The sequence below is a fragment of the Trichosurus vulpecula genome, chromosome 1, assembly GCF_011100635.1.
Source record: "Trichosurus vulpecula isolate mTriVul1 chromosome 1, mTriVul1.pri, whole genome shotgun sequence".
Taxonomy (NCBI): domain Eukaryota; kingdom Metazoa; phylum Chordata; class Mammalia; order Diprotodontia; family Phalangeridae; genus Trichosurus; species Trichosurus vulpecula.
The window spans coordinates 8,264,832-8,292,827 of NC_050573.1; the positions used below are offsets into that span (position 1 = coordinate 8,264,832).

The following is a 27,996-nucleotide window of genomic DNA, read 5'->3' on the forward strand; positions in this document are numbered from 1 at the left end:
GGGCAGAAGGAGCCGTTCTGGGGCATAATAGGGTGAGGTGGCGGCCGCGGTGGGGACGGTGCTGAGGTGGGGAACGGCAGCGGCGGCGGGTAAGGCGCCCGAACGCGGGCCAGGGGGTCCTGCGGGGGCCCCGAGGGCGGGAGACCCCGGGAAGGCAGAAGCTCGGAGGCCGGAGGGGAACGGAGAGGAAATCGAGGCCTGGAGAGGGGGGCGGGGCGGAAAACTGAGGCGGGGAAGGGAGAGGAGAGACCCAAGGGTCCCGCCCCCTGCGTGAGTGGAGGTGAAACTGAGGCCCAGAGGGGCGGAGGGACCGAAATGGGGCGGGGGACGGCGGGGACGGAGGCCCGGCTTCAGTTAGTGTCTCCGTGTCGCAAGTCCGTGTAACATACTATATGCACGGTACATGCAACATGCGACACATGTGGCGCATCTGTATGACAGCACACTGCACACATGGTCGTATTATATAGAAGATCCATGTTAGTGTTGGGGAGCGTCCGTGTTCCTGCTTTCTCATCTTACAGAGAGGGAAACTGAGGCCAGGAGAAGGGGACCTTGCCAGGGCCACGCAGCACGTGGGCGCAGGAGCCGAGGCCCCCTCCGGGCCTGGGCGCTTGGCAGAGTCTGGGGGCACCTCAGAGAACACCCTGAACCCCTCCTTTGCCAACAGAGGAAATAGCCCCGCCCTTGGCCTTCGACTTTAGGCCCCAAGTGTTGAGTTCCTGGGCACCTGGAAGGGAACAGCCCCCCGAAGCCTTCCCGAAGAGGGAGGGTGCTTAGAACAAGCCTGACGCACTTCACTTCGCTCTCAGTCACACACACACATACCGGAGTGTGTAAGTGAGCTCTGCCGTCTCCCCAGCTAGACCCATTGTGAGCCCAGCAATGAACCCAGCGCTCGGAAGGCCATCCTCCGCTAATTAGTGTGACACATATCCTCATAATCCCCAAGTGTGTGGAGGTGGGTGTCGATGGAAGGCTGCTTGGCAAAGGGACAGAGAGAGGACCAGACTTGGGGTCAGAAAGATCCAGATTCAAATCCTGCCTCCGATACTTGGTACCTCTGTGAACCCAAATAAGTTACTTCGCTTCTCTACGCCTTGAATAACTCCTGAGGGTTTAATTGTCTGAGTCAGAGGCAGGTTGATAACACCAGAACCCCAAGGCAGTCGATGTTGCTGGGAGTGCTCTGTTTCCCAGCAGACAGAAGTTGTAAACATCAATTCTTCCTCTCTTCCTTACTCTCCATCTTGTGGTGTGGTAGGATGATAATGTCCCTTGGGGGCAGGAGACCCGGCTTTGCCTTTGTATCCCTGACACCTAGCACACTGCCTTCTGGGTAGTAGGATTTTTTGGTCACCACACAACTTTTCCTTTTCCTCCAGCTAGATCATCTTTCAAAATAACTGCCCCAGAACCTCGCGGCTTTGTGAGCGGAACGTTGAAGAATCTCTGTGAGTCACCTGGGCAGTTCAGGCTTGACACCGCGCACCATGTCGGCATATTCCAAAAATTACAATCCGTTTGATGATGATGCGGATGAAGAAGACTTGAAGCCGGTGGAATGGAGGAATGAAGAGGACTTCTCCCAGAAGCCCAGGGAGCCTCTGGACAGACAGCAGTACCTGCGGCAGGAAGTGCTGAGGCGGACCGAGGCCTCTGTGGAGAGCACCAGCCGCTCGCTTTCCTGTATTTATGAGTCAGAGAAGGTTGGAATTGCTTCATCCGAGGTAAGGTCCCAGAGCAGATCAAGGACTGTGGCGTAAGATGCTGACGCGCTCTAGGATCAGGATTCAGCCTGTTTGAGGCTGGTCCAGGTCCTGGTTCAGCTTTAATAATGATTTGCAGTCACTGTAGCAACTATGTAAACAGAAAGTAGTGTTAATTTGCTACTGTCCAGCTTTTCAAAAGTCTCCACTAGCAGTGTGAATTCATGAGGTTTTCCTGTGATAAGAAATCACCTTGAATTGGCAGTTCCCTTGCATGTAGAGCAGGTAGGTGGAAGAATCACATCTCATTTGTTCTTTTTGGGAGGCGGGGGGACAATGGAGTTAAGTGACTTACCTAGAGTCACATAGCTAGTATGTATCTGAGGTGGATTTGAACTCAGGCCTTCCTGACTCCAGGGCCAGTTCTCTATCCTCATCTCATTTGTTTTTCAATCTCCCTGGTTAATATGTTCTAACATTTAACTCCAATAGAAGCATCTCAAATTCAAGAAAGCGAGAGGCCCTAAGACAAGCCACTGGAATGATAGAATCAACATATGCTGGAGGAACCAGGAAATGTCCTAATCACATCCATTCTCAAAAGAGAGATGTGTGTGGGTGGGGGTGGTCCTCAGAGGCTTCCTGGAGGAGGAGGCTTGGAGTGGGCGGGTCCAGAATGGGGAGGAGGAAGGGCGTTCCTTAGGAGCCTCTCACCAGGACTGTTGTAATAGCCTCCTCCCTGGTCTCCCTGCCTCCGGAGTTAGAGGAGGCATTGATAACTTGGAATGGGCCCAGAGGAGGAAGGGCCTTCAAGAGATTGGGAGGGCTAAAGACCAGGTGGTCTGTGAGTCAGTGGAGGGAGAGAGTGATGTAACAGGGACAGGCTCTCAGCCTCAAGCTATTGGAAGAGCTGGCATACGAAAGAGAGGCCTTTCCCTGGCCTCCCCCATCTTCCCTCTGTGTATCACGTACATGCCTACTCAAGGCCAGTTCAGCTGGGAGCTCTGGGAGGGCAGGGAGGGCGTCTTTCTGCCTCACTTTGTACTCCCAGTGTGTAACACACAGTGGGGGCCTAGTGCTGATGGGCTCACTGACCACAGAGAACAGAACCAGCAGCCATGAGGAGAAGGGGCAGATTGAGGCTTGCTGTCGAGCAGAGCTGACCCCAGCTGGAAGAGCTGCCTTGGGTCTCCCCATTGAAGGAGGGCTTCAGTCAGTTGTGGAAAGGATTCCAGAGGTGACCCAGGACCCTTCTAGCTCTAAGACGTGGGTTCCGTAAAGCTCCCAGGCCTCAGGAGGAGCTGAATGGAACATGACCTAAGGGCCCTCTGCACTCCACCAAGGACGTCAGCTGGTCAGGAAGGAGATGGCTCACTCAGCATTCTCCTTTAGCTCAGCCCCTTCCCCGATGCCCAGAGGCTCCTTGCTGTTCATTATATCGGCCTCTGTGCCCTTGAACACAGTCCAAAGAGTTTCAGGGCTGACTTCCTCAAGGAACAGCTGACCTGAGAGACCAACACTTCCTCAAGAAAGAAGGGGGAGGGGGGAGTCTCGTCCCGGGCCAGGAGCCAGCCAGCTTCTGTCCAGTAGATTCTAGGCAGAATCGCCTGTCCACTAGGACCTGGGGGAACTCCACTTAGGAAGTCAGCAGGGGCAGGCACAGATCATTTGAGGTCTTGCCCTTCAAATCAGCTTTTGAGCCAAAAGATTGAAAGCAGGCTGAGTGGAAGGTTTTTGTATTCCAGGTGTCCTTCTCGCCATTGCATTCATGTTGCCTGGCCCTGAGATGGCCCTTTGAGGGGCACTAAGCCTTTCCTGTGTGATTGGTCCTCACAGTGACCCTCAGGGGTCAGTACTATGGTGGTTATTACCCAGTTTGCAGACGAAGAAACTGAGGACATATTAGCAGCATCAGAGGCAGGATCAGGGCCCAGCTGTCTTCTCATTACATCAGACGTGAAGTAATGAGGACTCATTTGTTGTCCCAAAGATGTGTTTACAGAGAAAAAGTGATGCGCTTGCCCTCATCAGCTTCCCCGAGCCTGAACCTCTTCCTGGATTCCCCAGGACCACCGTTAGTCATCTGGGACTTTCCCTGGTGACCACATTCTCCCAGCGCCACAGACCCTGCCTCCACCCTGGCTTAGGCCTTCCTGACCTCTCCCTAGGTGTCCCAGCTCTCTGCCTCTCTAGTCTGTCCTTCATACCACCTTCCCTTCTCTTCTGCAGGGTCCCCTTGCCTGGGTCTCCTTCCCCGGCGTTGCCGGCCTCCATAGTCGGACCCCGGCCCGCCTTTGCTTCCTCATCATACCTACCGTGTGCCACTTTTAAGTCACAGCTCCATTGGCTTGGATTGTGTAGGCTGTTCCCCACACCTGGCGTGCGTCCTCCAAGATCCTTTCTTCCTATTTAGATCCTTACGCTTCCGCAAGCGCTCCAGGAGTCTCCACTCTTATGGTGCTGGGGCGAGGTCAGCCTGCCAGTGACCAGGGTGGCAAAGGACCTGAGGCGTGGGCATGCAGCCTGGGGCCCATGCTGCAAACACCGAGTCATTGCCCTAAATTACGGGGTGTGCGTGGTGGAAGGCCAGCTCACCTGGGCTCCACCGGAGGGCCTTCCTACTGACAGGGGACTGGCACCTCATCACAGGGAAGGCCTCCCATTGCTTTACTAAGCTGTTGAGAGAAGAGGAGAAAGAGGTGGCAAATGAGCATTCAGCAGTGTGTTCACTCTCTCTCCCCTCCCCTCCTCCTCTCCCTCCTCTCTCCTCATCTCCCTTCTCCTCCCCTCCCCCTTCCCTCCTCTTCTCTCCTTCCCCTCCCCCTCCTCTCCCCCCTTCCCTCCCCTCTCCTCTTGCCTTTCCCTCTCCCCCTCCCCCACTCCCCACAAGCTGGAGGAGCATTTTTGGTGGCATTTTGAAGGCGCCTGAGCTCTGATTCACTCGCACATCATGGCATCACAGACCTGGTGCCATGGTCCCCTTGGAGAATGAAGGACAAACAGCAGCAGCTAATGTTAGACCTTACTACCCTGGGGATGGTGAACAAGACACTGGTCTCCTGAGCCCTGATTTCCTCAACTGTGTCGTAATAACTTCCAGCACCTGTCTCAGGGATGCTGTAAGGATTGGTATCTATTGTTCAGTCGTGTCCGACCCTCTGTGACCCCATTTAGGATTTTCTTGGCAGAGGTACTAGAGCAGTTTGCCATTTCCTTCTCCAGCTCATTTGATAGATGGAGAAACTGAGGCCAAGGACCTTGCTGCCCTCCATGTCTGCTGGGGCTCTTCAATGGCCAAGTGCTGGTTTTGAAGGGAATTTTTTGTGTTGAGTGAGCCCTGTGGGATGTGAGGAGCAGAGGTCTCAGGCCAGAAGGGAGCCCGGAGGACCATCTATTACTGAGGAGGGAATGTGAGACCCAAGGAGGGGGGGACTTGCTCCGGATGGTGCAGTCAGGACTTAGGCAAGCCAGAAGCAGATTGATGTGGGTGCTCCCTACACCAGCAGTCTCTGCACCCGCCCCCTCTCTGCCCTGGACTGTTGCAGGAGAGACTTCTTCCATCGGTCTCCTTAAGTCTCTCCCCTCTTCATTTGTCCCCCAACTAGCTGCCAGATGGACCACTCCCATGGAGGACTTGTTTGAAAATGTTCAGTAACTACGTTTCAATAGAATTGGGTTTCCTTTGCCAAGTCAGCAAGCCGTGCCTGGCTCCGTGTGGCCATGGTCACGAAGAAAGGACAGAGCGGTCGCTGCTCTGACAGGGGCCTCACAGTCAAATGATTTTGTGACCAGAAGGGAGCCGTAGGTTTCACTAGATGGCCAAAAGTGGCCATGACACCAAAAAAGCTTCAGAATCTCTGCTTTGTGCAAAACCCTTAGGTGCTTATTGTACCAAGGCTAAAATGGCAGCTCTTTGTCTATGGGTGTGAGAGCTAAGCGAATGCTGGAGTCGGGGATGTCATGTAAAGAGGGTCTGGGGCCAGGGGCGTCAGAGCAGGGGCTGCAGCTGCTGTCACCTCCTACCTCAGAAGCTGGCACTGAGCTTGGGAGAAAACAGGCTCAATCAACATGGGTTGGATTTGTCAGTGGATTTCACTGAACAGAGGAACCAAGGGCCCGCAGGTGGGAACCAACTTCACATGGAGAAGGAGGGTCCCTAGTGGTATGTGACTGGTGGAAAGAGAGCCTGGTTTGGTTTTCTATTGTTGGGTCGGTCGAGCATTCCTCACATTTTCCCCTTTTCCTTCAGGCTGAAAAAACGTAGGTCTCAAACGCAGCCCCGTCTAGCCCGAGTAAGATGCCTAACCATGTGTAAAAGCAGAAGTGATTATAAAGGAGGGAGCACTTGGAAAGAATCTGAGAATAAGAGGTGTAGATAAGCTGGTGACATTGGTGCTCGGGCCATGAGACAGGGTGCCCTGGGCATTCTCTGGGCTGTCCAAGCATCTGTGAAACCATAGCTTTTAGAGATGGGCTTGAGTTTCACAAAGGAAATGACAATAAAAATGAAACTGCCAGGCCAGTAATCCACAGAGGAGGTGCCCCGTGACATGGCACTCTGTCATCAGCCTGCAGTAGAACCCAGGGTTCCTGCCTCCGCACAGCATGCCCTTTCTGCAGCAGCTAGAGGCCTGGCCAGAGGGGAAGGGCGGGGCCTGGCAGTTGGAGGCAAATGCAACAGTTTGATCTGGAATCGAGATCTGGGTTGAGGAGATGGGGGAAAGTTGACTTACAGGAAGGGGAAGAGGTGGCAGAAAGAAGGAGAGAGGAAAAAAGAAGTGTCCTCCACTGACCCTTCTGACCTAGGGTCCCACCCCTTGTGACATCCCTCAGGCATAACTAGCAGCTCTACTGGTGATCAAGGTTTTGGCAAAGTGGTTGGGGTTTAGTTTGGTTTTTTAACCTGACTGTTTAGAAGGAAGAAGGTATTGAGAACTTTTTCTCCTCATAGCTTTCTTTCAGTGACCAGATCCACGTTCCAAAAACAGCAGCATTGGCAATTCTCTCCCTACCATTTGTAGATCTCTCAGTCTGGTGACCTGTCCGAAAGGGAGATAAGATTAGGCTCCCTTGGCTTAACTCCATTTTTCTTCTTAAACATGTCTTCATTTTAAAAGCTCTTGTCACCAGAGTTCTCCCCAAATAAAACTCCTGCTACCAAAAAAGCACCAAACCCCACACATCAACCCCTTCCAAAAATGCCTGTCTCGTTGTCCACCTTGTGGCCGTTGTGCTCTGGAGCTGGGACAAGTCATTAGGCTGGTCAGTTTTCCATCTTTTCTTTGCAGCAGTGGTTCTCCTGGCTCTGCTCACTTCACTCTGCATCGGTTCATGCATTTCTTATGGCACAAGAATGCGCCATTGAGTTGCTGTGTACATAGATAGACTGCCATTGGTTTCCCCATTCCCACTTGCTAGGCCTGCTTGGTTACATGGCTTTTTGCCCATTCTCCAATCTCTCTGAAGCGATGCCTTGTAGTGGCGTGGTAGGGTCAGCTGTGCCTTCTGAGGGACCCTTGCTGGCTCCCTGCTGCCCTTTTCCAGAGCTCACAAGCCCTGTGGGGTGGTTCAGCAGCACATTGGCACCTGGGCTGTCGTTTGTGGCTCTGGGTTGGTCTCACTTGCTGGGGGCACATCGGGATCAAGTCCTGCCATCTCCTCTTGTCTCCCCACCTTGGGCTTCACTTGACCCTCTGCCACTTGGGCCTAGACTTCTGAGTTGTGGTTCATTTACTTTGGGACAGAAAAGAGGAGGGAAACAGAAGCTATATGCTTGCTTCTCCTTGTCCCCTTCACCTTACGCGGTCATCATAGATGTCCTCCACCTTCCTTTGCCTCCTCCAGCTCTGACCCTGAGCCATGGAAGGTGCTTTACAAACCTCTGAGTGCTCCTGAAATGGCAGATGTTGCTGGTGGTCTTGTTTGGGGGACAGAGGGTCTGAAGCAGAGGCACCTGTGTGGTTATTGAGCCTTGGCTACCCTGGCTTGCCTGCTGTGATAGGCCTGGCGTGGATGGCTTGCCAGCTCAGGAGATTGAACCTTGTGGGGATCCATCCCAGTGGGCCAGAGCCCCAGGGTGTGTCTGCTCCCTGCCCAGCTGTCCCACTCTTTCTCAGTTCCTCCTCTGGAGCCTTGGCACCCCATATGGCTGAGGGCATGATTGCACTGGCAGGTATAGCAGAGGGGTAGTGTTTGGTTGCTTTAGCTCGGTCTGGCCCATTTAGAGCTGAGCCTAAAGGAATTCCTAAAGGAATCTTTCCCTTACATCTCTGTGCAGAGTGAAGGGGGAAAACTGCTGTTATATCTCTAGTAGGACCCATTGGACCAAAAAACTGAATTTGATTGGGAAAAAAAAAAAGATTCAAAAAACCAAGATCCAAATGGATCTGTTCAGCCATGGGGTGAGCACCTGCGGCAAGTCATAGGTGCGCTTTCAGTAGATGCTTGAGTCTGGATTGGATTTATCTTGGTCTGTGTCTGGTCCATGATGAATCATGGGAGAGGAGACCTCAGTACTAGAGTGCCAGGTTCCTCCCATCCCAGAGCCCAGAAGCTACCTGGACATCCCCACTCAGACCTCCTCTCCGTCCTTCCCGTCTTCCCTGACCATGGCTGTTGCCTGGCTTCCCTCTTCTTCTTCCTTGCCTCTGTTTCCCACCTTGTTCCCCCAGGGCTGGGCTCATATACTCATACATGGGAGAAAACTGTTAGACTTCCCTGGGCCTTCTTCCCTCTGATTCCCAGGCCCCTGGTGTGCCCTCTGGAGACAAGTCATTATTCAATCTTTCTAGCATACTAACAAAACAAAATATGAAGCAACTTTGAGTCAGAACAGATGAGCTTAGAACAAAGGCTCTCAAGAATCAGGCTTGTTAAATGGTTAGTTACATATCAGCCGCTCCATAGGGCCACAGGAGGTAGAGTTCGGGGGCCCTGGGTTCTTGAAGGCTTTGCCCATAGAACACAAGCCTGTCAGCCTGGGAAGGCTCCTACCTGTGGCTGACCACGTGTGTCCAGGGACCAGCCTGGCCAGGCAGAGAGCTTGAGTAGGAAACTCCACAGGTCTAATGTCGGACACGATGTTTCAGAGGCCCAGAGAAAGCTTCTGAAACCCTCCCTGGGAAAGCCAAGACCCCCTGGGCCTTTCAGAGACCTGAGGCATGAAGCCTGTACATGGAGAGAGCTCCAGACTCCTGGACAGCATTCAAGTCTTCTGGAGGTTGAGAGCCACCTCCAGGGCCACAGGCCAGGGCCAAAGAATCCTCCTGTGTGGTGACCATTGGCAGGTGAAAACAGTGGACATCAGACCTTGGTTCTGCGCATTGGCTTTTCATCTGGATCAGGATGATTAGACTCCCTGCCTCTAGGCTCTCCCTATTCCATGCAACCTAGGCACAGCTGGCAAAGTGATTCTCCTGGAATGTACGTCTGACCATGTCACTCCCTATGGCCTCTTTGTTTACCTCCCCAAACCTCTCACAGAGTGGCCTCCACCTGGCTTTCTAGACTCAGGGCTAAAGCCCAAGCAGCCTTCCCTCTGTGCCTGTGCCTTGGCCACCCCCGTGCCAGGAATGCCCTCCCGCTTCTCCTCTTTGAAGACTCTCCCTCACATTTAGCTACTCCATTTTTATTTGAATTTATTTTCTTTGCATATACATATTCACATACACATCTACACAGACACACGCATGTCTTCCCTGATAGACCGTGAGCTCCTCAGGATAATTCATTGTATTTGTACCCCCAGCTCATGCTCCTGTCTGGAGCTTGCCCACGCCTCTTTGCCTCGGATCCCTATTTTTCTGTAAGGGTCAGATGGGTGTCACCTCCTCCTGGGTGGGCTGGAGTAGGCGTGGGCAGGTATCCATTCCCCTCTTCCTCACCCCTTCCTTTCCTCTAGCCCCACCCAAGCTGAAAGCATGTCCCCATCCTCTGATGTCCTGAGAGAACTTTCTTGGAGGTTTCTCCTTTGTCACCATGCCATGATGCCTTGAATGCTGTTTTCCTCATGTGTGCCTGCCTCATGACCCTGTTTTCTCTGCTTCCCCCTTTGCGCAGGTACAGTCTTGGGCAGCAGGGCCATGTGATGGCTGATCTTTGCACCCTGCACTCTGTAAAGGGGCAGAGGCCAAGTCTGCAAACAGCTCTTTAATGCCCATCCTTCAGGGCACCCAGGAACCAGTGTTTGTGGGGTTTGGGTGAGAAACCAAAGGGTTTGAGCGGTCATTGACCGTGGCCCAGGAAAGGGCCCTGGGATTCCCAACAGACTTTTCCTTAGGAACCAGGGTGGCTCAGAGAAGGAGCAGCAGACTCAGGGCCCATAGACATGGGTTCAGGCTCCAGCCGCTCCTCCTGGTTACCTCGGATTCGCCCTGGGCCGTACCCCTCCATCCACCCCATCTACAGAGAAGAGGGACGGGAGGGGCCACGGGATAGTTTTTTATCCTGGTGTCTGTGGTGCCTGGCACGGCACCTGGTCCACACTGAGTGTTCGGTCTCATGGCCTTGAAGCCCGCCAGCTGGCGCTGGGTAATCTCTTTGGGACTGCTAGGCCTCCCCAAGCCTCCGCTTCCTCACCCGCCCTCCCTGCCTTGCGGAGTGTTTGAGTGAGAGGTTCTCTTGTTTTTCTGTAGGAGCTGGTGCGTCAGCGTGGAGTACTGCAGCGCACGGAACAGATGGTGGACAAGATGGAGCAGGACCTAAAGACCAGCCAGAGGCACATCAACAGCATCAAGAGTGTATTTGGGGGCTTCGTCAATTACTTTAAATCCAAACCGGCCGAGGTCACTCCCCCCCAGAATGGCGTCATCGGCTCCCAGCCTAGCGCACGGTGAGCAGGCTAGGAAGGGAGGAGGGGCTGGGCTGTGAAGGGCTTCGAAGGCCAGGCAGCTTTTTGTATTGGCTCTGGGAGGACGGAGTAAGGGTTGACCTGTAAGTGCACCTGTGCGTCAGCAAGATCAAGTTGACGACCCCTCTCCTGCCCTGATCCAGAGGAGAGCAGGCATGAGGGGCTTTGCAGGCTCCGAATGCCAGGGCCCTTCCCTCCTGGACAATCCCAGAAAGAGTGCCAAGCCCCCGTTCCCTCATCTGTAAAATGAGGGAGTTGGATCTTTGATCCCTAAGACTCCCTCCCAGTCTAATGATTTACATTCACAGACTCGAGGAGAGAGACATTCTCTGCCCTTGAACCCCTTCCAGCTCTGACGTTCATGGATTCCTTAAGTCCCAGAGTTTTCAGAATCTGGGGGGCAATTTTACCTTTTATTCAATAACTTTGAAGGTCAAAAGAAGTGGAGTTTTAGACCTGGAAAGAACCTCATTGGCCATCAAGCCCCCTTGGAAGAAGTCCCCCCTACAGCGTAGCTGACAGGGGTGCCATGGCCTCTGCTTGAAGGCCTCCAGGGATAGGGAGCCAACTCCCTCCCAAGGCAGCCTGGTCCATGTTGGGACAGCTGGCATCAAGCTGAAATTTGTGCAGCTTCCACCTGTTGGGACCAAACAGAACAAAGGTAATCTGTCTTCGTGGCATCTCCTCAATTACTTTTATTAGGTTGGTGAGCATTTATTAAGCACCTACTGTGTGGCAGGTGCTGGGTAAACACTAAGGGATACAAAGAAAGGCAAAACCAGTCCCTGCCCTTGAGAAGCTCCCGTCTAATGGGGGAGACAACATGCAAACAACTGGACAGACATGACCTAAAGGGCAGATTGGGGGTAGCCTCAAAGAACAGCCATCTACTAGAAGAGGAGATTGCAGCTGAGGCTTGAACTAAGCCAGAGAATCTGGGAGGCAGAGCTCTCCAGGTCTGGGAGACAGACGGTGAGAGTCCTGGAGTCCAGAGATAAGAGGGTCTTGTTCTGAGGCACGGTCAGAAAGGCCACTGAGTCAAAGTGTGTTTGGCAGGAAATATGTCATAAAAAAGACTGGAAAGGTAGGAGGCAGTTGATTGTGAAGGGCAGTGCATGTCAGACCAGATTTTACATTTCCTCCTGGAGATAGGGAACCACTGCAGTTTATTGACTAGAGTGTCATGATCCAATTTGCACTTTTAGGACATTAATTTGCCAGATGAATGGAGGCTGGCATGGAAGAGATTAAGGCAGACAGAGCCCTCAGCAGCTACTGCCATGATCTAGGCCCGTGGTGATGAAGGCCTGCGCCAGCGTGGGAGCAATATCACAGGAGAGGGGGGGCGTGGGAGAGAGATGTCGAGAAGGTGACATCGACAGCCCTCAGTGCCATATTGGATATGGGGGAGTGAGAGAGAGTGAGGAGTCCAGGATGACTCTGGGGTTGGGAGCCTGGGGGACAGGGAAGGTGGCTGTGCTTTCCACAGTGATAGGGAAGTTTGTAAGGGAAGGAGGGTTCAGGGAAAAGATAATGAGTTCACGTTTGGATATATTGAGTGAGAAAATTGTTATCTCTTATATTAATACAGGGGAGATCCAGAGTCTTTTCCCCTTCTGTTTCTTCATTCAAAGCCCAGTACTTGTGGAGAGCATTACTGATAGATGAAATTGCCCAGATCGTCTGGGTGCAGAGCTTCTCGCCCAGCCCAACTAGAAGACCTTCCAAAAAGAAGCTAATCTAATTAACTGGATGGAGGAGAGATCCTTTCATATAGATGGCCAAGATGGGAGTGGTCTGGCTTGAGATGTCAGTGATCAGAGACACATACCCAGCCTTTCATTAAAATAGGCCCTCCCTTGGGGCGGCTAGGTGGCGCAGTGAGTGGAGCACCAGCCCTGGAGTCAGGATGACCTGAGTTCAAATCTGGCCTCAGACACTTGACACACTAGCTGTGTGACCTTGGGCAAGTCACTTGACCCCAATTGCCCTGCCTTCTCCCCTCAAAAAAAAAAAAACCAACAAAAAAACCCCATAAAAATAAAAAAAAAAGCCCCCCCCTTCATTATAATGTTCATTTTCTCCTTAATTATTAACCAATCAGAGTTGATTTCCACCACTAAGCATTGAGCAGCCTTCATGATTCGTCTTTGGTTTATGAGAGAAAGCCAAATGACTTTCATTTTGCTAATTATTTGCTAGCCATAATTAATAAAATTGATTATTAATTACTCAGAAATGGTCTCTCAAACCTTTCATGTGTCACATGATTTTTAAAGGTGTACAAGATATCCAGTTCAAGATGTCTAATAGGCAGCTGGAAATGTGAACCCAGAGGTCAGGGGAGAGATCAGGGCTGTATCAATTTAGATCTGGAGATGGTCATTGAAGCTGTGGGAGCTGATGAGGTCACCGAGTGAAGTACTGTGGAGGGAGAAGAGAAAGCGGGCCCAGAACAGAGTCCTGGGGAGATGTCTACAGTTGGAGAGTGGTCTGGACGAGGATTCAGCAAAGGAGATAGAAGGAGCAGTCAGAGAGGGAAGAGGAGAACCAGGATAGGATATTGTCACTGAAACCCAGAGAGATGAATCTATCAGGGAGAGGCCAAGGTCAAAGACTCAGCACTCAAGGAGGATGAGAATTGAGAAAAGGCCATTAGACTGGGCCTTGGTAACTTTGGAGGAGAGAGCAGCGTACGTGGAATGGTGTGGGTGGAAGCCAGACGAATGCCTAGAAGATGCCATCATGTTGCCCTGTCTTCTCTAGTTCGATGTCCTCGTTTTCCTCCGTCGATCCTCATATGGTGTGAGTGAGGGTCCTCCACCGTCTTGGTTGCCCTCCTGAAAACCCTCACCCTTAGCCTTTTCCTTCCAAAGCTGGAGTGCCCAGAACTGAGCTGCCTTGGTCTGAGCAGAGCCGCAGACAGGAAGCTCTGTCTCTCTTCGTGCTGCCCAAAATGGGGCTCACTCTTGGCCACCACTTCATGCTGCTGATTCATACCAAGCTAGCAGTCCACCCAAACTCCCTGAAGGAGCTCATGCGCAATGACTCAGACAGTTGAGGCACAGAGACACATGCTTTACATCCTGGATGGACACTTGTAAGATGCCCCAGAATTGGCTCATCCTGCCCTGAAAGATGGTGGGCCTCATTGCCCAAGGTCCCCCCAGCTTAAGTAAACAAGGGCCAGACTGCAATTCACTGTTCTTTCCACTGTCTCATGTCAGTTGACACAGAATAAACTTTATGTACCAGGAAAGGCTTCAATAAAATAGGATACTGCTGACATTTTTTATCTTAAATTTTTTCTTCTTTTGTTACTTAAAGACTGCAAGAAGCCATAGCCACAAGTAAGGAACAAGAGGCGAATTATCAGGCAAGCCACCCCAACCTCAGGAGGCTACAGAGTTCAGGTCAGTACAAGACCAAGATTGATCCCTTTGCAGGGGGTGGGGGAGCTGCTAAAGTCTGACAGTTGGCAGATTCCTCTCAGCTTGCCAAGGGGTATGCCCAGGCATGCCAAGAGAGGGTGTCAGGCAGCCAACCAGCTAGAGTAAGTCAAGGGCCATGTGGTCCTGGTGAGATCAGGTAGGACTGTTTGAGGACACTCTTGAGGATGGGGGGAGGGAGTAGGAGGCAAGGTTAGAGCGGCTACAGTTTAATGATTGCTAATTGCCCCAAGTGTCTTGGAGGTCACCAGCCTTCAGCCCCACTATGTGTGAGGTTGTCTGCCATTTCTGGGAGGTGTGTCCTGTGGAATGCTGATCTCTACTCCAAGCTCTTTCTAGGGAGTGAAATAACAGCCAGTGGCGATAAATTGTGCAAACATTCACAGGGCGTCTAAAGAACAGCCCTGGCCAAATGTCAGCTGAAAGAGAGAGCTGCTATCCTACTCAGGAACTCTTGGCAAGGTCTGTGATTTCAGCTGTGTACACATTCCTGGCACACCTTAGGAGCTGTGAAAACTCAGGGAAACTGGGGGAAAAGATGACAAATTCCATTTGGAACAGGCATCCCCAGTGGAGATGGACAGGGTGTTGACTGTGTGAGATCGGACCTCTGGAGAGAGACTCAGGCCGGGTACAGAGATCTGGGGGTCATGTGCAGAGAGATGAGCCTTGAATCCTTAAAAACAGATGAGGTTTGGAAGAGAAAAAGTGCAGACGGAGAAGAGGGCCCAGGTTGGAACCATGGGGGTCATGCACACTTAGTGCTTGGGGGCCAACAAAGGAAACTCAGAATCATCCGATGGGCAGAGGAATCAGGAGTCGAAGGGAGTGGGAGGTGCACATCTGGGAGGAGGGTCTGGGGGCAGTGTCTTAAGAGGCAGGAGCCAGCCAAGGTGCCATCCTCAAATAGTCTGCTGCAGCAGCTGGAGAACATGCTTGGAGAGGAAGGGAGGGGTCTGAAGTGTTTGGGAGAAGGGCCATTTGCACAGGCAGCTCCAGTGGGCATGGCTCATGCCAAGCAGGCGCCATGGACCTTGTGTTTTACTAGGTGGAAAGACAACTGTGAAAGCTTGAAACTGAGCTAAGGCAGGCACAGAGCTAGGGGAGTTGAGGGGAGCCTGGGCCCCACTTGGTTCACTTCTCCAAGGAATGACAGCTTAGACCTCCTCCTAAAAACCATCCAGTGCAGGGATACACACATTTGGTGTTTTCTTGGGCAGACTCTTACCCACGTCAGTCTGGGGTATCGGTAGAATGCTAGAATCTCAGATCTAAAAGGAATCTCACAGTGATCTCACCTATTCTCCACCTCGGACAGGAATCCCCTTATTGTATCCCCAATTCCACAGTCTCTTTGAAGATCCTGAGGGTCCCTTAAGACAGCCCTGTCCTGGGCTTCTTAGGCAGCTTGGGTCCATCAGTATGTCTTCCCTCAGCTGAGCCAGTAGCCGCCTCCCTGTATCTCCTGCCAGTTGGTCCTGGGTTCTGCCCTCTTGCTGCCCCTGGTGTGTTACACTCGTGCCAATCAAGAGGTAACTGGCAAGCCTCGCATTCCTGAGCCCCAGACTGGCCAGAGCACCAGGCCACCCCCCGGCAGCAGCCGCCTCTGGCCCACAGAGTCAGCTGAAAGTCAGACCTGGGGTCAGCAGAGTATGTGTGCTAGAGGGAAGGCATGCCAACCTCCGTTGGGAGGCCTGGGCTCAAGGCTCAGTTTCACAGGTCGTGCAGCCTCAGGCAATTGGCCCAAGCTCTCAGACCAAAGAAAACCAAAGACTTTCTTCCAGGAAGGGACCAATCTCATCCGGCCCTTTCCTGGGCTGTGACTTCCTCAACAATACCCCTCACATGGTCTCTGCTCAAACACCTCCGTGATCTTGATGATGCTTTAGCCATTAACAGATCCACCAAAGCCCAACTTTAAGGGAATCTGTGTCAGGGGCCGTGAGGGCTGTGGGGTAAGGGACGTCCGAGTGAGGGAAGGTAGCAGTACCTAGGAACAGCAGTGGGGGTAGCCCCTGGGAAGTGTCAGGCAGGGTGGGGAGCTCTGGACAGCCAGAGGCAGGAGGAAGCCCCAGCTGGGATCCATGGGGCACAGGACTGGCTCTGGGAGGGATCGGGGTCTGGGCCAGCCTCCATTGACTGGAGGAACTCTGAACGCTGGTGGTGAAAAGGGGTGGGAATGAGAGCATTGTAGTCACTGAGAGATGCCATTTCACAGGGAGTGCCTCCCTGTGCTCAGCCTTGCCCCTTCCCCCAGGGCTCCTAGGAGCGACCAGTAGGACAGCATCCTGCTGACCAAGTCACATCGCATCACAGAGATGTCATTAAGGTCCTCCAGTCCTCTTGGACCCTGTGAGCCAGTGATCATCCCAGCTTGTTTCTGTCGACTTCAAAGTTGACAAAACGTTTGATTTCTTTTTTTCCCCACAACAAACTGTGTAGATGGTACAAATATTGTCATACACATTTTACAGCTGGGGAAGCCAAAGTTCAGTAAGGTGGCCACAGCTTCCCAGGTCACCCAGCTCACAAGTTGTGGAGCCATGTTTCCAAGACAGGTCCCTCCTGTGCCCTTCCACCATGCCAGGCCTGGAGAACAAGCAGGGACTGGTGAGGCGAGGTGTAGATAGCTCCTGGGGACTGCAGACTGTTTGCATTTTTGTCCTCATCTCTGCTGTGCCTGGCAGGCAGTTGCTGTTTAAAGAGAGCGTATGGACTGATTTACTGATGCTCCTCAGAGGGGAGCCTCACTCTGCTGCCTCTCTGGTCCTGAATTGAAGACCCCACTGGAGAGGTGCTTTAACACCTGTTGTGTGCCAGGAGCTGGAGTACAAAGGCAGAAGCGAGCCTCTCCCTGCCCTCAAGGCCTTTACATGCTCTTAAGAGAAACAACAGTCACCTGTTTAGGCCTCCCCGAGAGGAGACGTGGGGGGAGGTGCTCGGAGCCCCAGGTTGATCGTGTTGCTGCTTCTTTCTCAAACAGATGTCACTGTTGGTGGGACTAGCTCTGCCGTCAGTACCGATGCCTATCCAAAGAATCCGCATCTCCGAGCCTATCACCAAAAAATAGACGACAATCTCGGTAAGCCTTCAAGCCTTCTGGGCCTTGGGGCCCGTCCATCCGCCCCCTCCCCCTGTTCTAAGAGGTCGGCTACTCAGAGCCAACTGGAGCCACCAACACTTCTTTTTTTAGTGGGGGAAGGGGGCGGCTGTGATGGTCAGATGACTCACCCAGGTCACGTAGCTAGTGAGCCTCGAGTGTCTGAGGCCGGATTTGAACTTGGGTCCTCCTGACTTTGGACCAGTGCTCTGTTACTGCACCACCCAGCTGCCCCATAAAGTACTTTGGTTGATGCTGTTCAGTCCTGTCTGACCCTTCAGGACCCCATTTGGGGTTTTCTTGGCAGAGATGCTGGAGGGGTTTGTCATTTGCTTCTCCAGCTCATTTTACAGATGAGGGAACTGAGGCAAACAGGGGTAAGTGACCTGCCCAGGGCCACACAGCTAGTCAGTATCTGAGGCCAGATTTGAACTCAAGAAAATGAAGCTTCCTGACTCCAGGCCTTGCACTCTATCCAGTGTGCCACCTAGCTGCCCGCTGCTGACACTTCTTAAGGCCTCTGCCAGGTCTGCCCTCAGAGGAGCTTACCTCTTCACCTCCTTCCTTCCTCCCCCAGCCTCAGCCCCACCTGGACCCAGCTGCATCCTGCCTATGGGGGTGCAGTGTGGGCTGGCTTGTTTGGCCTCCCCTGGGAATCACCAGCTCCACCATGGTGCCATTCATCTCCTCACCAGCAGGGCTTCCTACAGGGGAGCAAGAAAGGCAGAAGATTGAGACAAACCAGTTGTTCATCCCCTCTTCTCATGTCTCTGTTAGGGAAGGAAATGTCAGTAGGCATATCAGCTGGGCATGGAGTCAGCACTGAGTTAGTGCTTATAGAAAAGTTTGGTCAGCCATGAGCTCAGAATGCCTTGGAGTGAGCAGCTCCAATAATCACCACCACAGACCCTCTGGGTGGGATCCGTCTGTCAAACCAGATCCAGGGTCCGCTCCAAGAGTCAGCGTGATCACTCGAGTGGCAGTGAGTCACTCCATGGATCTCTAGGAGGCTCCAGGACCACTATTCTTTCGGTGCTGAGAAGGCTAATTAGAGAGCCCTGCCCTGCGGAAGCTGTGTCCCCTTTCTCAGTTGACAGAGGTGGAATGGTACTTGCATCAGGATCGGGCAGCCTATGAATCACTTCCCAGGATGCTCCGTGGCAGCAGCTGATTGCAGAGATGCTGTCCCCCTTCTTCCCACTACATCAAGTTCTAAAAATGGAAGATGCCAGAAAAGTAGTAGGTGAACTACTTCCTAATGGATCAGTGCTGAAAGAACATAGCTGGTCTTATGAGCCATACGGAGCATTAAAAACATCTGATGGTGGAAAGGATCTTCTGGCTGTGTGGAATCTAGAATCTGGAGAGTGGATGGGCAAACCAGCTCTTGAGAAGAAGCTGGAGTTAACGCAACCTAATCTCCAAAGAGAAGGGTCTTGTATCCAGCTTTACTCTGCCTTCTCACGTTTGCTCTTAGAGGTTAAACTATCCCTGCAAAAACTACCACAACTTCAAAAAGGATGGAGGCCATTAATTCCAAATGTGGCAAATCTACTGCAGAGGGCCTCAAGTATTTAGAAGCATCTCAGTCATCTCGTAGGTGATGTGGGCTCAGTCATAAAACAGTGGCTAAGTTATTTGCCTGTACCATCTACACGCTTACAAGTAATCCTGGCCCAAGCAGCAGGTTCTGGTTTCACCAGCCTAGATGTGATAGCAAGATCTCTCTTTGAACACCCTGACTTTCTTTGGCACCGTCATCAGCAAATGTACCCACAGGAATGGGCTAACACACTTCTGGATCTTCAGAAGATTGGCCAAAATCCCCATTATGGCCACAGAGGTGATGGAGCCCTTGTTAGAGCAGCTCAGCTCGACAGTTTGTCTTGGTCTTGTGGTCGTCTTCGATCGGATATGGTGATAATGCTGTAAGTGAATATTGAGGGTTTGTTCGGGATAAGATGAGCCGTGTCATGTTCATGTGCTCCTTGACTGTCGTGTCGCTCAAAGGATGCACAGATTTCATTACTGACCCAGCAGAAGATAAAAGAGCAGGTATGGCAGAATTCCATCCTCTAGTGGCCAGCATCCCCTGAACACCGGTGTTTTAGGGAATATGAAAGGACGTGATGAAGTACGAGAGCGGGAGCTAGTCGAGAAGTCGGCTCTCTCCAAGAGACCATGGAGGCTGCACGTCTGGTGGGTTGGAAGTTTCCAGTGCCTTCAAGATGTCTCTTCAGTCAATGGGACAGGATGTGACCTACTCTCAAAGTCGTGAGCCTACACAACCCCCAAGGCCAGAGTCCTAGCCACCTGATGTGGAAGCGCTAGTAGCCAGTCTAGAGAATGGACTGGCAGTTATTGAGAAGGGCATCCAGGAAGCGCATTAAGAACATCCAGGCTGAGGAGGGAATACCATACATACTCAGTTGGGTATCTTACCCCACAGGAAAGAAGAGGGAGGAAGATAAAAAAAAAAAAATAAAAGAGGGGGGGATGATGGAGGGGAGGGCAGATGGGGGTGGAGGTAATCAAAACAAACACTTTGGAAAGGGGACAGGGTCAAGGGAGAAAATTCAATAAAGCGGGATGTGTTGGGAAGGAGCAAAATGTAGTTAGCCTTTCACAACATGAGTATTGTGGAAGGGTTATACATAATGATACACGTGTGGCCTAGGTTGAAGTGCTCGACTTCTTAGGGAGGGTGGGTGGGAAGGGAAGAGGGGAGAGAATTTGGAACTCAAAGTTTTAAAAACAGATGTTCAAAAACAAAAAAAAAAGTTTTTGCATGCAACTAAAAAATAAGATACACAGGCAATGGGGCGTAGAAATTTATCTTGCCCTACAAGGAAAGGAAGGGAAAAGGGGATGAGAGAGGAGGGGGGTGATAGAGGAGAGGGCTGACTGGGGAACAGGGCAACCAGAATATGTGCCATCTTGGAGTGGGGGGGAGGGTAGAAATGGGGAGAAAATTTGTAATTCAAACTGTTGTGAAAATCAATGCTGAAAACCAAATATGTTAAATAAATTAAGAACATCCAGGCCGCCCAGGTCTGCGTGACCATCCATCCTAAACACATTGCTAATGACAACCCAACAGTGAATCTTCGGTGAGAAGTAAAGCCCTGGAGATTTCTGGACATTTTTAGCTTCCCGTTCCTTCTATCTTTAAAAAGAAAAAGGAAGGTAAAGGGCCAGTTCTTGCCTTGTTCTGTGTGGCCACAAAGCAGTGCTGCTCATCAGCCATCACAAAGCTGCCGCTGTCCTTGACGGCTGTCTGTCTGACCGATCCTGATGCAAGTACCATTCCACCTCTGTCAACTGAGAAAGGGGACACAGCTTCTGCAGGGCAGGGCTCTCTATTCAGCCTTCTCAGCACCGATAGAATGGTGGTCCTGGAGCCTCCTAGAAATCCATGGAGTAACACTGCCACTCGAGTGATCACGCTGACTCTTGGAGCGGACCCTGGATCTGTCTGAAAGGGATGCAGAGGGCGTAAGTGGGCTGCAATATATTACCATAGAGAGACAGATATGATGGAAGGCATGTGTATCAGAGTCCCCCTCAAGGAAACCTGTGGTCAAAAAGGAGTTGGGTTTGTTTTGGAGCACTGCTGGTGCTCTGGTGTCCAGAGAATGTCAGCAGAGCCCGAGAAGGGCCACCAGTCTATAGGGTAGGTGCTTTCGAGAGGTGCATGTGAGTGTTTGGACAGCAGGTAGCTGAGTTATGGTGAGTCACAGTGCGTGGATAGATGGGCCCCTTCCCCTCACCTATCGCTCACAACCAAACGTTCCAGGGCACCAGCAACAGTGCAACAGATGCACAAGCGAGTGAACATTGCCATGTGGTCTCTGAGGAAGGAAAGATTTAACTGGAGGGATCAGGGAAAGACATCTTCATAGAGGGTGTTGTGTTTGAGTTAAGTCAAATGAAATGAAAGGATCACAGCTCTAGAAATCAAGATCATTTCCTCCATATTTGACAGATGAGGAGACCAAGGACCAGATTTCAGTTGTCAATGTGTTAAGAAGGCTGTTAACTGAGTAATTTGTGCTAGGAATTCCAGTGCCTTCCACCTCCTTACCTGATTCTGAGCCACACAGCCAGTCGCCATCCCTTACAGGGACATACAGAGATTCTCCAAATTTGCGGATTAGAGAACTGAGCCTCGGAAAAGTGAAGGCATGTGCCCACAGTCACGAAGCTAGCAAGCAGCAGGTGCTCAGACAAAGGCTGGAATAAGCAGACTTTATGGCGAGAGCCCTGGGGTTCCCGTCTCAAATGGCCATGTAAAAGAAAGAAGAGGCATTAACGACTGTTATGAAGAGAGACTCAGTGTGGAGGAAGGTACCCTGTACTCTTGGGTTGGAATCATGACTCTCATACTTAATAGTTGTGTGATCCTGGGCGGATCATCAGACCTCTAGCACCCTCTGTTTCCACATGAGAGAGTTCGTTCATAGGATCAGAGGTTTAGAGCTGAAAGAGACCTTGAAGAAGTTAGGACTGGCTTATGGCGAAGGACCTTTCTGGCTCTAAATCGAATAATCACAGGCTCAAAAGGATGAAGAGGCCAGAAACCACCTGGTTCTCCCCTCTCCTGAACACAAGACCCTTCTCTGGCACCCCTAACAAGTGATCATCATGCCGTCTTTGCTCAAAGACCCCCAGGGAGGAAGAGCCTCCACTTTCCACAAAGGCAGCTGTTCCCCTCTGGGGTGACTGTTGGTTAGGAGTTAGGTTCTGAGAGCCTATTTTTGCCTTTCTGTGATCAGGGGCCAACCAGAGCAAATCTAGTCCCTCTTCCACTAGACTAAGAGCATGTCCCTCCCAAGTCATTGTTTCTTTGGGCCACGGACCATAAAATTATGGCCCTGGGGTAAGCTGAGAGAGGTTTTTGTATTTTTAAATAAAATTTTGTGCTGTGCAGCTGTATTTTCCCTAGGTCTTCCTCATATGGCTAAATCTTGAGGCCCATTAGCACCCTGGTTTCCCTTCTCTGAATAGTCCTCATCTTTTCAATGCCCTTCCCAATAGATGGAACCTAGAATTAGGCATAATATTCTCAGATGTGGTCTGAATAGGGTAAAGTACAGTGGAACTCTTATCTCCTTAGTCTGCTGATGGTAGGTGTCCCTCAAGGTTCTGTCCTGGGCACACTACTCTTACCAGTTATCACGAACTCATCTATTTTTACATCCCTGTATCTCCCAGGTCTCCTGAGATATAGCCCCATATCTCTGATCAGATCTCCCATAGGCCTCTTCCTAAGGACTGTCAAGGAGACTCCCCAGATTCAGGTATCATCTCTCTCACCCCACACACCTAGTCACTCGCTAGATCTTGTCCTTTCTCCTGTCTGGCCTCCCTTGGTCTGTGTCTCCTTGTCTCCATCCCCCGGGCTCAGGCCCTCATCACATCACGCCTTCTGACTGGTCTGTCCCCTCCGACCTGCCCGTCCTGCTCTCAGCATCACCTCAGGCAGGTCTGACCTCGCCTTCCCACTCGTCACCTTTACCCCACTCACTGAAACCCTTTTACTCCTATTATGAGAGAATATCTGGGAGGAACTTTGCACCTTACAGCTCCATAGAAATGCTAGCTCTCCCCCTTCCCCTGGAGGATTTTAATCCAGGGGATCCTCCCTCTGCTTTCTCTAAACCCTCGAGATGACTTAGCTCTCCCCAAGTCCCCAGGGCTGCGTGTCTAATACTGCCTGACATTCCTCTGTCACAAGTTGTGAAATGAGGGGCCTTTCCTCCCTCAAGGTTCTTGTCATTTCTACTTCAGCAGCCAGGCCATCCCCTTCCCTTATTTAATCCTGGCCTTATTGGGAGCTGGAGCTAGTATCTGCATGGATCAGTCTGCCGGAGCGTGAAGAGCTGGCACATTAAAATGCTGACCGTCTTTAGGAGCTTAAGTAGAAAAAGTCAACACATTTAGGTGCTTGTTCGATGCCGTGGCCCTCCTTGATGATGCTGGAGAGCCTGGAACAATCCTGTTTGCCATGGAATGAGAGTTACTGTGGTTACCATGGCTAGGAGTCCTACCTGAGCCACTCCCTCAGCTGTGTGACCTTGAGCCGAGTGCCTTCCCTCTGGGCCTCAGCTTCCCTCTGTGTAAAGTAGGGGCAAGAGATTCAATCAGTCAGCAGTTATGAAGCAGCTACTGTGTGCCAGGTACTGGACCAAGTGCTAGGGATACAAAGCAACATAAAACATGGTCCCTCTTCTCACGGTGTTCACTGTCTAGTGGGGGGAAACATAAAAACAGCATTCTTCAAACAAGATACATGAAGGGTGAATTTCAGCCAATCAAGAGAAGGAAGGCACTGGGGATTAAGAGGAATTGGGAATGGCTTCCTGTAGAAGGTGGGATTTTAGGTAGGACTTGAAGGAAGCTAGGAGGGGGAGAGCATTCCAGGAATAGAGTTGGGAGATGGAGTGTCTTGTAAGAGGAAGGGTAAGGTGGCCAGTATCACTGGGGTATATGGAAGGGGGGTGGGGGGATGATGTATAAGAAGACTGGAAAGCTAACATGATGGGGTGGGCAGGTTATGAAGAGCCAACAGAATTTTATATTGGATCGGGGAGGGGGAGGGTGATAGGGAACTACCTAGGATAGACTGGAGTGGGGAGACACATGAGGTAGGCAGACCCCCCAGCAGGCTGTTGTAGTAGTCCAGGTGTGAGGTGTTGAGGTTCTCCACCTGTCAGAGGACAGGAGGGGGTGTATTGGAGAGATGTTGCAGAGGTGACACGGACAGGCCTTGGCACCATATTGACTCCTACATGTTGTGAGCCTGGGGGACCAGGAAGGTGGTTATGCCCTCTACAGTAATTTGGAAGGTGCCTAGGGGGTAAAGACAGTAAGGCCAGTTTTGTGCATGTTGATTTAGCTAACGGATCTCCAGTTCCACATGGCCACGAGGCAGTTGTAGATGTGAGCCTGAAGAGTCTAAACTTGCTTGCTGTTTTTTCTTCTCACAGACGAGATGTCCAAGGGCCTCGGCCGCCTCAAAGACATTGCCTTGGGAATGCAGACTGAAATGGAAGAACAGGACAGCATCATTGACCGACTCACAACTAAAGTTGAGAAGTTAGACGTAAACATCAAAAGCACAGAGAAAAAAGTCCGGCAGCTTTAGAGACAATTGAGGTTTTCTGTTCATATGCCATGGAATGGCTTGAGAGGTTCTTTCCTTCCCGAGACGTTTTCCAAAACTCTGGGAGAATTCCATTTCACTACTTTAGTAAGTTACTCATTAAGCCCTGTCTGCAAGTGGTCCGACTACATGAGTCTTCTGAAAGGTTATTTAGCCTGGATGGACAGGAAGGAGGCAGCCCCGTGTGACCGATGCCTCAGATGCTTTGCTGGGATATGAAGAAAGTGACTTCACTTCTCAGTTGAATGAAAAGACATAATCATCCTAGGAAACAAGGAGAGGTTCTCACACTGCACTTTGTGAAAGTGGGAGTCCTGCTGTGCTCTTCCTCCAGAGGCATCAGACCTGAGTGGGGTCACAGGCCTCCTTTGTTGTCCCCCTTCTTGTTGGAGATGGGCTTACCTCCCCACCTGGACATTCCATCTGACAGCGGCGTCCTGCAAAGATCGAGCTTCTGAGATGGGGCCTCTCCCCTTCTGTATTTAGCTCATCTCTGTCCTCTCTGCTCCTCCCATAGGCCCTTCTTCCCCGAGCGGCAGTGGCCACGGCTGCCGTGGCTGTGAAGACCATGTGCCTTCTTCCTCAACACCAGTGACTTTGCCAGTTGAGCCTTCTCTCATATCCCCTGGCAGTCTTGGCTGACTGCCTGCCCCAGATTAGGAGCAGACTTACCCCTCTGTGCCCAGGACTGACTGGCTAAGGAGTCCTTGGAGCCCTCAAAGAGCATGTGCCATCTGCAGGCTTTTTCCCAGCAGCTCCTTTCCCAAGAACTGGACAAAAGTCTATCTTCGTACCATCTTATCCCCCTATCCCTACGCACCAGCCGTATTGGAACAAAGTCTTAGGGTGGAACTGCGTGTCTACACAATTGCAGTGCTCTGACTAATCCCTCTTCTCAATCACAATTCATACAAATCTGTCTGTTATAAAAAGAGGATTTGAAAAAATATGATTTGACTCATAAAGGGATGAGTCCACTGGCAGGAAAGAGGCAGACAAAGCTTGTGGCCAGATCTCAGCCTCAGCCGGACTTCGTCTGTTCCCTCTCCACCACAGTCCTTGTCTCTGGTAAGAATATCTGCCCCAAGACTAGGAGAATCTAGGAAGAAATCCAAGGTGCCCCAAGGCCAAGTCAGGCCAGGGGGCCACACTGTTGAGGCAGAGAAGTATCTAATTAGTATGTCTGTTAGTAATAGGTGTGCCTATTAGTAAGGATATATCAGCTGAGTTGGAACTGGCCCCTTTCTTATTGGGGCTCTGTTTCTTACAGTCTGTTCCTTGATAACCTTGACATCTTAGATAAGGGAGTCTCTCTCTCTCTCTCTCTCTCTCTCTCTCTCTCTCTCTCTCTCTCTCTCTCTCTCTCTCTCTCCTCTCTCCCTCTCCCTCCCTCCCTCCCTCTCCCTCTCTCTCCCTCTCTCTCCCTCTCCCCCTCCTTCCCTCCCCCCCTTCCTCTCCCCTCTCCCTCTCTCTCCCCCTACCTATCTAGAGAGAGCAGCTAGATGTATATGTCTCTCTCTATAGATTTATATCTACAAAGAAACACACACAGATAAACCTACCCAATGCTGAATGACACCAGCCATGTATACAGGACACCTGCAAAGAATTGTGGATCCAGTTGTTTTAATAGACCTGACTTGAACTTGTTCACTTTTTGAGCGTTAAGGGGAAGTGATTGCTTAAATAATAGAAGACACTCAGCTGGGGGAGCACCTGCCTTATTCCAGGGTAAAACCAAGTAGGAAGTCCAGTTTTAAAGCAGCTCACTTCCTGGAAGCCTTTTTCAGAGGATGAAAGCTCTCATTAAGAGAGGGAGGATTTCTCCTACCCCAGGTGCCTATTACACCTTCATGTGCTCTGTGCCTTTCTGACCTTTGGCGTTTTGACCTTTGCAGCCTTCAAAGATAGGCCCTGCTGAGCTGCAGAGAGCTGTTGTGGCCTCCTCTTGCGCAGAAGGGCTTGGGTTGTTTTCTCACAGATGGTCGTGAGAAACCCAGCAGCATGACTGTCTGGAGAACTGCAATTTCCCTAAGGTGCTCGGGCCTGGTTGCAGCCTCCCAAAGGTGACTGTGAAGAGAGAAGCCAAGTGGGAAGGGAGTTAGGACGTGGAAATGAGATTCCCGTTTGCTTTGCTTCAGACTACTATTAAGAAAGCACACCCTCCAGGTAGCCTCCTTACTTACTGGTTCTGACCAGACCAAGCTGGCTGGGCTTTGGAGGCAAAGATTCTGAGATTGCACTCAGCCACACCCTAGCTCACTTCTGTTCTAGGGTTTTTACCAATGCCTTTCTTCAACTTCCTCCACCTCACCTGTTTCTGTCTGCTGGTATTTCATTATGAAAGGGATGGGTCATTACACCTTGGGCTTGGAAGAGTGGTTTTTAAGGCAGCTAGTCACTCCTGTCTGTCAAGGAACAAAATGCTAAAAAACTAACATAGATACTTAAACACAACCTGTTCCAAGTAGACCGCTTAGAGTCCTTAAGAAGCTGGGCGACATCTAGGATAGACTTTCCAAGTGAATGTCTTTAAGTCACTTGATCACCAGTGAAGGTGCCTGTTGCGTCTGCTTGATAGCTATAGCCAAAGCACATCCCCGATGCCAGAAGGAGACTCCTGGGAGGCTTCATCATCTTATCACCTACACGCTTTAATGGAAAAGCATCTATAAATGTTTCTCCTGAACTCTCCAAGAAAGTTTGAGAGGTTTGGCTGTGCCTGGGTCTCAGGATCAGACCTGCTTGAGGGCATCAGGGAAGAATACGGGTGCTGACCGTAGGGCCCAGCCACAGGTGTGTTCCTTGCCTAAGATCCCTGGCAGCTTATAGTACAGTCAGACAGATGCAATTTTCCTCAAGGTTGCACAGGAACACAGACACCATGACAAAATAACCTTTGCAAACACCCTCCCCAAGCTTTGTTGCTCAGCCACACGCAAGGCTCCTCTGGATTTCCTGCCTTCCCTTCTTGCAGAAGACAAAGACTAACTTAACACAACACAAGGAGTCAGGCTATATTCGTTTCTATCTCCTGCCATCCTGCCTCAGTTCAACTGCTGTGCTTCTTGATTGTGCGAAGGGGTCATTGAACATGGCTTCTCACCAGTTGGGGCCCCTCCACAAAAATTACAAATGCAACTCCAGACTGAAGAGAATCTAATGTCCATAACTGGGCTGGAAGCTACCTTTCCAGAAGTGGCTTATCTTCTAGAACAAAGTGGCTGTGAGCTTTCTTATTCTTGGGTTGGGTTTGAAATAGGCTCATACCTCTCTTGAAAGAAGACTGCTTTCAACACCCAGTCAGTACAAACCTTCCTGGTCATCCTCTAGAAAAGACCACTTTGATTTGAAGGCAAGAATCTGATAGACTCAGATCAAAAGGCAGACACTTAAGGATGCAATTAATCTATCTTCAGTATCTCTAACTTGATTTTGTTGGTCTGTGATTTTAATTGTAAATGCTACCAATTTGTTACTAATCTCACATTTAACAGAAATGGAAAACCTTTCATGGAGACTTAAAAGCATTGTTTTAGCAATTTCATCTGTAAAAATTGGAATGTTGCATCATTAAAAGTGCTTACTGTACAGTGAAGAGAAGTGTTTGGCTTTTCATTGTTGGAGTCCTGGCCCTACGTTCAATAATGTGTATAATACTCAATTTGGTTTAGAAATCTATCTTACCCAACAGGGAAATAAGGAAGGGCATAAGAGACATGGGG

At 51.0% G+C, this 27,996-nt stretch overlaps 1 protein-coding gene across 1 annotated transcript; it reads left to right on the top strand.

Moving 5' to 3' along the window:
* Positions 1-27,869, top strand: SNAP29 (synaptosome associated protein 29). The gene is made up of 6 exons (XM_036758661.1): positions 1-89; positions 1,386-1,730; positions 10,343-10,539; positions 13,885-13,970; positions 16,990-17,088; positions 24,096-27,869. The coding sequence occupies exons 2-6, from the start codon at positions 1,494-1,496 to the stop codon at positions 24,251-24,253; spliced, it is 777 nt and encodes a 258-aa protein (XP_036614556.1). The 5' UTR covers positions 1-89; positions 1,386-1,493; the 3' UTR covers positions 24,254-27,869.
* The last annotated feature ends 127 nt before the right edge of the window (positions 27,870-27,996 follow it).

Bases quoted from the DNA above. Each gene is read 5' to 3' on its own strand.
- SNAP29 (XM_036758661.1), top strand. From the start codon at position 1,494: ATGTCGGCATATTCCAAAAATTACAATCCGTTTGATGATGATGCGGAT. The intron at 1,731-10,342 runs GTAAGGTCCCAG...GTTTTTCTGTAG, and splicing joins TTGGAATTGCTTCATCCGAG to GAGCTGGTGCGTCAGCGTGG. The intron at 10,540-13,884 runs GTGAGCAGGCTA...TGTTACTTAAAG, and splicing joins GGCTCCCAGCCTAGCGCACG to ACTGCAAGAAGCCATAGCCA.